Raw genomic sequence first — 9,550 nt, 5'->3', positions numbered from 1 at the left:
AATCTTTGAACATCTACAGCTGTTCACTTACGATAGATATGGTAGCATAGGGAGTAGTGTAGGATTCATTGAATATTCTCTATGTCATCTGTCAATCCCTCACGTCTTATACTGAATTATTTTAATGTAGTACTACCCTGAGGCTCTGTTGGGCTCCATCAGTAGAGGTTGGTATCAAAATACTATCCCTTATTCCATTCCACGCATTACAATGAGCCCGTCCTCCGATTTCTACCTCCACCAGCCTCCATTGACTATAGTATACTGTAGTACATGATATGAGCCATCCTTACTTCTTAGGAGAGACTGATTCCTCCAGCATGGTGGATTCCTCATCCCCCCTCTAAGCCAAAAAACGATTACTTTGCCACCCTCCCCTGGTTTGCGTTGTGTCATTTCTGGTTACACCGTGTGCGTGAGACTGTGAGAGACTGGAAGAGGGAGTATCCCAACTGTCAGCAGCACGCTGATTTCATACACCCATTTGAATTTGCCCAGAGGAAAAAAGCATGTTTTCTCTCGAGCTGTTTTTCTTTTTCTTTTTTTTTACAGAGAGAGGCCATGTTTGTTTCTATAACTTCGCCATTGCGTGATCTCTTGTTAATTACTGTCCCATCACATCTACAGATGTATTTGATATGCTGCTCTTCTCCCCGGCTCTCTTCTACAGTCCATCTGATAACAGCGCATTATTCCAATTACAACCTGTGTCATCCTCGGGAGTTAGCACGCCCTGCCAGTCAGGTGCAGCACAGGACTGGGGGACAGAGAAGAGCAGCATCGGCTTAATAGAGTCTCCTTTTGTTTTCGAGGAGGAGATGGCAGAAAATAGCCTGGAAAACATAACCGTGTTTGTCCCTGATTTGATTTAATTCCTCAGAATGCTCTCATTTTCTTCAAGATATGTTGCAGGGAGGAGGGGGAATACATGGCCTGGTTGTTACAGGATGATCATAGTTGCCCTAGTACATGAGTGGGCTCAGCCATCTTGGATTGCCTCCAAGATGTGCCTAGTGGTGTTTCCAGACAGCAGAGCTGTCCCTGACAGACTGACATTCTCAGAGGATCATATGGAGAAGATGGTCTTGTGTTTTGATACTGATTCATACTGCCAGCTGTCAGCCACATAGCCAAATGTTCTGGTCATCCAGCTCATTAATATTATTAATCATTTACCTGGTACTGCCTAATATTGCTGCTGTGTCACCTTTTGGATGGGTTGTAATCTGTGAAAAGTAATGGCGTGTGTGTGTGTGTGTGTGTGTGTGTGTGTGTGTGTGTGTGTGTGTGTGGGTGTGGGTGTGGGTGTGGGTGTCTGTGTGTCTGTCTGTCTGTCTGTCTGTCTGTCTGTCTGTCTGTCTGTGTGTGTGTGTGTGTGTGTGTGTGTGTGTGTGTGTGTGTGTGTGTGATGGAGACAGTATGGCCTCATGCTGCACTGCGGGCTGAGCTGAAAGACAAGGGCTGAAGTGACTCTAAACATGCTCGCTGTGCCAGAAACATTACAGCAACTTCCACACTTATCTGAGACCAGAACCAGATCTACCGGATGTCAGAGAGACATTTACGAAAGAGAATCTTTGAATCATCCTTCATCCAAGATGTTATAAACAATAGTGACAGAAATAGTAAGCGAGTCCTCTTAACACTGCCTGCTTTGGGATAGACCAGGTAAGGGGGTCCAAACACATTTGCCCTTCTCTCTAACCCTCTCTATCTGACCACTCCCAGTGAGGATTGAGAAGCAGAGCCAGAGAATCCAGATAGACTCAGAGGCCATGATGAACCTCCGTGGGTGTACATGTACCATTACTGACTGAGTGCAGCTGTTGGGGTGGAGCCCCGGTCTAACCTCCCCTCCCCTAGTGGCTGCTGGCAGCCTCAGACTATTCACAGGCTGATTCCTCATGTCTCCCAATGAGACAAGAGAGGATTTATATTGTAGTACATTGTAGTGTATGCTTTGAGAGTGTAATGTAATCCCTCCTGGACTATTTAAACATTACACTATATCTCTATCACTTAAATGCTTTGTAATTAGTTGGGCAAACATAAACTAATAAGCCGTGCTCCTTTGAAAGCGGTGTACAGTAAGTGGAGTGCCTGAGCCGATGATGTAATGATCATGAACGATTTACTCTTCGCTTTACCCTGTACTTTCAAATCCTTCAGCTATGTCATCTGTTAAGAATCGGAATTATTAATTAAGATGATTTGGCTAGATTTGAGTATCAATGAAAATGGATGCAGATGAAACTCATCATATTAGTCCTCCTAAATGGTTGAGTAAATTTGCCTTAAAGGAGTCTATTTATTGCATCCATCTCAGCGGATCCTTGTGAATCAGTGTTGGAGGACGCTCTACTTTGCTGGGTATTTTTAGAGTAAGAGGAGCTGCTTTTTCCCTCTCCGCGACAAGGGCAGGATTCATAATTTCTGTCAGCATCTGTACCTTCAAATCACATTACAGGAAAGCCTATATCTTCGGAGAGCAGGGTCGGTGGAGGCACTGAAGCAGCCTCTACTCATCATTGTTGTGTCGACACACAGTACTCTCTGTAAGCAGGGACCAAATTGTGATTTTTTGCAGGTGGCAGTTGGCCTCAAGAATTAGAACCTATGTCACTAGAGCTGTTTTACTCAATGTGGTACAGTATATTCCAGTTCTAATGTAACATGGCAGTTATATTAGTGTCTTTCCTGGTGACCTGAATATTTTGAGCTTCTGTGTACAGTTCCTGTTGAGCAGCCAAACACAGTTCCTGGGCCAATCTAATAGTGCCGTTGTATTGGAGGAGCGGTTCATTCAATTACAAAAGGCAGGAAATGAGAATGAGGGATAAATAGGCTAAGGAAGTGTTCTGGGAAAGGAAATGGGTTAAACAAGGGCACCTTGATTAGAAAAGAAAGGTATTGTGTAGTTGTGATAAGATTCAGTTTTACGTCAACAGTATCTTTATTGAGTGCCATTTCAGGTTTATTCTCTATGGGCAGAGGTAATGCCAAGAAGTATGTGTATTTTATGGGCAAGCCATCTCACTTGTTGCACTGTTACTGATAATCTGACTGATGTTATGATTGTATGATATGTGGGTGAGGATGCACCTGACATAGTGATGTATCTCTGGACCCGTTTGGTATTCAGAACCCAAGGTTGTTAAATAGATGGGTAATAATTTGCATCATGTTCTTGGGATAAATCAAGTAGGCCTCTTAACCAAGGATGTATTTATGGAGGCTGATTAATGTTTCTCTGCTTGCAAGCTGTTCTTAAAACCTCTGATTTACTGATTTCCAATTAAGACGTGATACACTCAGATTGATAACTCATAAAATCATAGATCATAAAATTCAGAAGTAGCACATGAGACTGGCGGCCTTAAAATCCAGTGAAATTAACACACATGACCTTGACTATCTACCATAGTAAACTACTAATGTTTGTTAGTAGTTTGCATCGTATTTATGTCCATTAATGCTATTTGCATTAATTAATGCAGATATGTTGTTGATTGAAAATAAGTCCTGATTGAATGTCGTAGTGGCACTGGCTGCAGCTCCATATGAGTAAGATTATGGTTTTTGTCTTTCAAGTCAAATCAAATCTCTTTGTCACTTATATTGCATACAGTTGTAATAGACAAAGTGACATGTTTTGGGATCTTGCTCCATGCTCAACAACAGCAGTAATAACAATTGAATACAATTCAATTTCTGTGTGTGTGTGTGTGTTCCCCACCCCCATCGCTGCATGCCTGGAGGTGACCTCAGGAGACCTGCCCTGCAGCAGCACATTGACCCTCCTTTTAATCAAATTGGGATAAAAAAAAAGGGGTGGTTGAACTCAGAGCGTGAGTGGAGGGTGGAGATGAAAGAAAAGGAGACAAGGAGAGATAGAGCTCATCAGCATATTCTCATTGCATGAGTCTTTCATCCTCATTCTCACCCTTCCACAGAAACGCTGATGATGGATTTATTTTCACCCCACCACACTGACGCCATTGGCGGGTTGAATTATCAACACTGTAACGATGACAGTACGTAAAAGTGTCTAGTTTGAAATATAAATGAGTGTTACTATTTTTGCACAAATTACGATTCAAATGAATATGTGAGATTGGTGTACACAGCCAAGGTATTTGCATGCTCACAGACGACTCCTCAGATTGTTTCAAATCTCATTAGAGCGTGTTAAAATCAAAGCGTGCTCATCTCCTACAATGGATACAGTAGAAATAGAGCGGCTATGCTTAACTACTATTCTCATCGAATCCACGTTTGATCTTGACGTGGCTCTATGTGTACTATTACAGCAATTGCTGCTGGCTGAGGGGGGGCCGCCTGACCGGGTTACGAAAGCTGAAGATTTTAAAGAAGCATTTAAAGCTCGTTCTGGTATTTTCTCTCTCGGGTGAGGATGGTTGTGGGAGGGTTTCGTCGAGAGATGGCGTGTTTAAGATGAAATGTGCAAATGTCCGTGTGTGCAGTTATGATGGCCAGCGTGTCTCCTCTGTGACTTTGATATAAAGCCACAACTACACATTTCACTTTGTAGTGTGGGGGGAGGGGCTTGATTTTGGTGTTGAAGACTGAATGAATGAGCGGTTTCCACGGGAAAGAAATTTCTCTGAATAGTAGATGTTTTATGGCTTGTATGCTCATACTGTAGGTCAGCAGAGCAGCTGGTGGAGGTGGAACCGGAGGACAGGCTCATTGCAATGCATGAGGATCGCAAACGTGTGTGTGATACTGTACCATTCCTCACGGAATGGAATGAGGGATAGAATCACACGTGTTTGACACCATTCCTCATTCCATTCCATGCATTACGATGAGCCTGTCCTCCATATTTCTACCTCCACCAGCCTCCCCTGCAGCAGAGGTTATTTTTGTTCTGATACTTCTGGGATTAATTATTCCTGCACCTGTGTGGTATGCACAGACTGTGTTTTGGCTATGTATTTTATCACTCCATTTCTTGTTGATTTTGTTTATGTGTGAAGAGAGTGATGCTTGAGGTACAGTATGCAATGACTTCATCTACAGGCCTTCAGTGTGTACGTGTGTGATGTGTGTACCGTATGTTTGATGTGTGTATTTTTTTAGCTGTCGGTCACAGCTTCATTTGTCTATGTTAGAATAAGAGATCAGTGTACTGTGTGTTGCCGGCCATGGACTTGTCATTGTGACTACACACTCACACACTCACACACTCACACACTCACTAACAGTCCTTCAAAGCAGCTGGAAGATGTTGTTTATTGTTTATTAAACACAGCTGGCAGTTAAGGCCACAGCTCTCTTCCCATGTACCTCAGCGACTCCTCCTTCTCGAGAACGACTGATCTCAGCCTGTGTCGTGCATGTGCATGTGCATGCGCTGACTCTCAAATTGATGGGCCATGACAAAATGCAGCAAGCGGTTTACTTACTCCGGTATTATTAGAACTGTACAAAGACCGTGACATTCAAGTACTCCGCTATGGCAGTGACAGCTTGGTGTTAAACCCACAACCAAGATGGTGTCACGAAAATACCAGGCAGTAAACAAACACTTCAAATGCACGTTAATACATGCTGTTAGAAGATATTACTGTACCAATGGGCAATGTGTCCTACTCCTAAATCCTGCAAACACAGTGATCACCTCCTGTCAACGGTCTCCAATGAAGTGTCTATGACAGAATAGTCTGTGTGCCCCATGTATCCAGTAATGAGCTATCCAGGCTGATTAGCAGTGGCAAGTGGCTCTCCTCTCCTCGCCTCAGGGGCTCTGCTCTCTCTGCTGTTGTTATTACAGCAAATCAGTCGAGATGATTCCCCGCAAGATGGCTCCAGCCTTCACTTCACAATTGAATTGTCCATGTTTATACTGCCCTCCAAGCTGCTCTCTGGAACTCTCTGTTCATTTTCAGATCTTTAATGTCTTGATTTAACCTAATACCAGAAGCCTGATTCATGGTGGAAGACCTGTTGACGGTATAAGAAGGGGAGGAGGGCTGGAGATACTATTTCAATAGAGAGCAGGTGTAGGTGTGTAATACCTACTCATATCAACACTGCTATTACTTCTGAGAACAGTTGCAGGTAGCTTCAGTACTTTCATGTCTCCCCTCCTCAGAAGTGATGGATCCTCCCCAGCTTGACAGCAGAGCTAATGAGGAACTTGCTGCATGTGAGTATTTGCCAAAGGAGCCCAGTGAAAAATTGGTTCTCACGCTGCTGCTAGCTCAAGAATTGTGATTATCCTCCTGGGTTTCATCATGTGGCTTCTCCTGTGCTGCCTTTTTTCTGAGACTACAGCAATTCACTTGAGACACTCGGTTTTCAGTGATTTTCTCTGGCAAGGTATTCTTTACCACAGGAATGTATCAAATCTATTTCCTGTATTTGATGCATCAAAGTTACGAATGGAAAGTAGAATATTGTAGAGGTCCCGGTGAAAATAGATGGTACACTTGATTTCTGAACACACCAAGGCCAAGCTACACCCTTCTGGCCCCAGCAGGCTCCCATCCTCTGTGTGTGTGTGTGTGTGTGTGTGTGTGTGTGTGTGTGTGTATGTGTGTGTGTGTGTGTGTGTGTGTGTGTGTGTGTGTGTGTGTGTGTGTGTGTGTGTGTGTGTGTGTGTGTGTGTGTGTGTGTGTGTGTGTGTGTGTGAGAGAGTAGCCGTACATCTGGACCACAAAGGCACTGTAGGACTCCTGTGCCAGCCTCCCGAGGTCCCATGCAGAGCCATTACCTCTTTGTGTCTGCCTCTGTGCAGGGAAAATCAGGAGAGGAGAGGCTCTCTGAGGGGGGCAGTAGACCCTGGGGAGCAGCACAACCAAGAAAGACTAGAAGCTCATTCACAACTACCTCATTAGAGAGCATTTTTCCTCTCCCTTTACTCTGACAGTGGCTCGCTGATGGGTTCGGGTACTCTAGAAGTACACCTCCAGAGGATGAGGTAACATTTTGTCTCCCATCATGGCTATATTCTCTAAATGTTGTCAGTTTGATGCATTTGAGTCACATAGCTTATACTGTAGGTGACATTTGTATTGAAGAAGGTATTTGTTATGACAAACTGGAATGTGATGCATCATATGGATGCATAACTCAATGTTACATGTAGCTACATTACTGTACAGTACTAGGCTGTAGCATATCTAATGGAATAATGGAATCACAGGGCAATGTTCCAATCCACACTGATCTTCACCTGATCATCTGGGAAAATGATCTGTGCTTTCTCAACTGTCATGTATGCATCCCTTCTTCCGAGAGGAGATTATGTCACATTTGGCATAATATTGCATAATACTATTCCAGGTAGTGAGAACAATGATTGGACCTAAGACTTCCTTATTCGTGTGATCTAAGGAAAGATAAAACCCTTGAGGAGAAGACGTCCATCCAGTTCCGTTCTTATTGGAAAGGGAGGCAAAAAAAGCATTACCAAGCATTTTCATTGGAAAATAATAGAATTAGCGCTAACTGTACTCCCTTGTATTCTGTAATAGGCCTAGGAACTACAGCGTACATGGAGGAGATTACTTTAACTGTAGGTGACACATCACCCACTGATTTGACTCGTGTGTCTGCTTGTAGGGGATGAGCACAAGCGGAAAAGAGCAGATAATGTGTCGCTGTAGAATGTCATTTTCTGTGTAGCGCCCTCTATCCTATTATTGTAGCTGATTGGAGAGACATTTGCTTTCTCCAGAAAGGTTACCCAGCTCACCTTGCCTCAGCTTATGCTAAACACACTGCCAGCAAGAGCTTTCCCTTTCTTCTCCACCTTTTAAAGCCAGCACGGCGGGGAGGGATGGAGGGTAACTGATGCAGCAGGCCCCTACAAAGGAGCTTTCTGTTTCTTGTATGAAAATCCACCTGAGGACAAACCGTACTAGGCAGGGTGTGCGTGCTGCTCAGACTTCAGACTGCATCCCACCAAAGGCTATTCCTACACCTCTTTTTTCCAAGCATTGTTTTCATGGTTCAATGTGAGTCGAGGCTTTTTAGGGGGAAATCTTTATCTTTGACCTTAGTCAGATCTGTCCAAGATCATGTCTTTATTTCCGTTATAAAACTACATGAATGGTGCAAAGTCACTCATATGTTATTCAAATGTCTCATCTCATCTCATCTAGAGGTGCTGTGTCTGAACCGACTTGTTTGTTTGTTTGTTTGTTTGTTTGTTTGTTTGTTTACAGGTGTGTAGGTTGGTGACACCAATACACCGCCAGTCAAGATGGTGGCCCTGTCACTGAAGATCTGTGTTCGCCAGTGCAATGTGGTGAAGACCATGCAGTTTGAGCCCTCCACGCCTGTGTACGATGCCTGCAGGATCATTAGAGAGAGGGTCCCAGAGGCCCAGACTGGCCAAGGTGAGGGGAGGCTTTAAAACATGGCCGGAGCTGCTGTACTCAACAACGATTACTCCTCTTGGCACACTGAAATGGATCTTTAATCTGAATATAAATGAGATTAGAGGGGACATCCTTTGCATCATAAACAGTACAACCTTGATTAAACAAGATTCTATAGTTTATTTTTTTTCAAGGATATTTTTTCTCATTTACAATATCTCCACATGGACATCTAGCCACATGCATGTACTGTACACTTACCTCATGCCATTTAAACTGTCATTTACTGTACAGTACGTTCGTTGTATATCACTCTGTTTCAGCCTCAGATTACGGCCTCTTTCTCTCTGATGATGATCCCAGAAAAGGAATCTGGCTGGAATCTGGGAGGACTCTTGATTACTACATGCTTCGGAACGGGGTAAATAAAGGCCAATTCACACAGGGCGGAGCACAATCAGACCTCTAGTGATCTATCTGGGCCGTGCCTCACTTCACCTCACTGTTAAGAAGTCCGTGTAATATTTGCCCGAGATATTGTTCTCAGAAACAGATTTGTACAGTCGGCGTTTTCCTCCCAGTGGATGTCAAAGTCAATCTATCTGCTCCTGTATCTTTTTCACCTCTTGCCCCATCTCTTGTGTTTTTTCTCAGGATGTCTTAGAATACAAGAAGAAACAGCGTCCCCAGAAGATCAAAATGCTGGATGGAGCAGTGAAAACCATTATGGTGGACGACTCTAAAACCGTGGGAGAGCTGCTTGTCACCATATGCAGCAGAATAGGTGAGTGGGATTCGTCTCTCTGCTCAAGCTAACATGAACCTTGTCAACCTATCCTCCAGCCTTGCATTATTAATCCCCTTCCTTATTTTTAGCTCACTCTTACAGTATAGGAGCCGGCTGCCACATGAATGCACACTTCCCCTATAGCATTCAGGAACAAGGCAAGGAAGGAACAGGCATAGTCAAGGTTTCTGGAACAGAATGCTGATTGATGGCTTAAAAAGGCTTATTATATTCGGTTGAAAGATTGTTTGTTTTATGATGAAGCCGTAGGCGGTGCTGCTGTCCTTTGCTGTCCCTGAGGTGTTGCCTCAGCCATATATTTCAATTCCGCTGGGTTGCACCCAAGCTCAATTGGGTGCGGAGAAGAGGGACGTCTGGCAGATCTCTTTATTGGCCCGTGTTTGTTTAGAGG

General features: G+C 43.8%; 1 protein-coding gene across 1 annotated transcript in view; it reads left to right on the top strand.

The window, feature by feature from the left end:
- Positions 1-8,227: 8,227 nt before the first annotated feature.
- tln2b (talin 2b) overlaps positions 8,228-9,550 on the top strand; it is a gene marked incomplete at its 3' end in the record, with an annotated part of 44,474 nt that continues 43,151 nt past the window's right edge. The window contains exons 1-3 of the mRNA XM_083666970.1: positions 8,228-8,369; positions 8,675-8,772; positions 9,006-9,135. Coding sequence (XP_083523096.1) covers positions 8,234-8,369; positions 8,675-8,772; positions 9,006-9,135 — 364 coding nt within the window. The 5' untranslated portion in view covers positions 8,228-8,233. The remainder of the gene's footprint in view (positions 8,370-8,674; positions 8,773-9,005; positions 9,136-9,550) is intronic.

The sequence above is a fragment of the Argentina silus genome (genome assembly GCF_951799395.1).
Source record: "Argentina silus genome assembly, chromosome: 3".
Classification (NCBI taxonomy): domain Eukaryota; kingdom Metazoa; phylum Chordata; class Actinopteri; order Argentiniformes; family Argentinidae; genus Argentina; species Argentina silus.
Note: the sequence above shows the minus strand (reverse complement) of the source record. Positions and strands in the feature narration are given on the sequence as shown.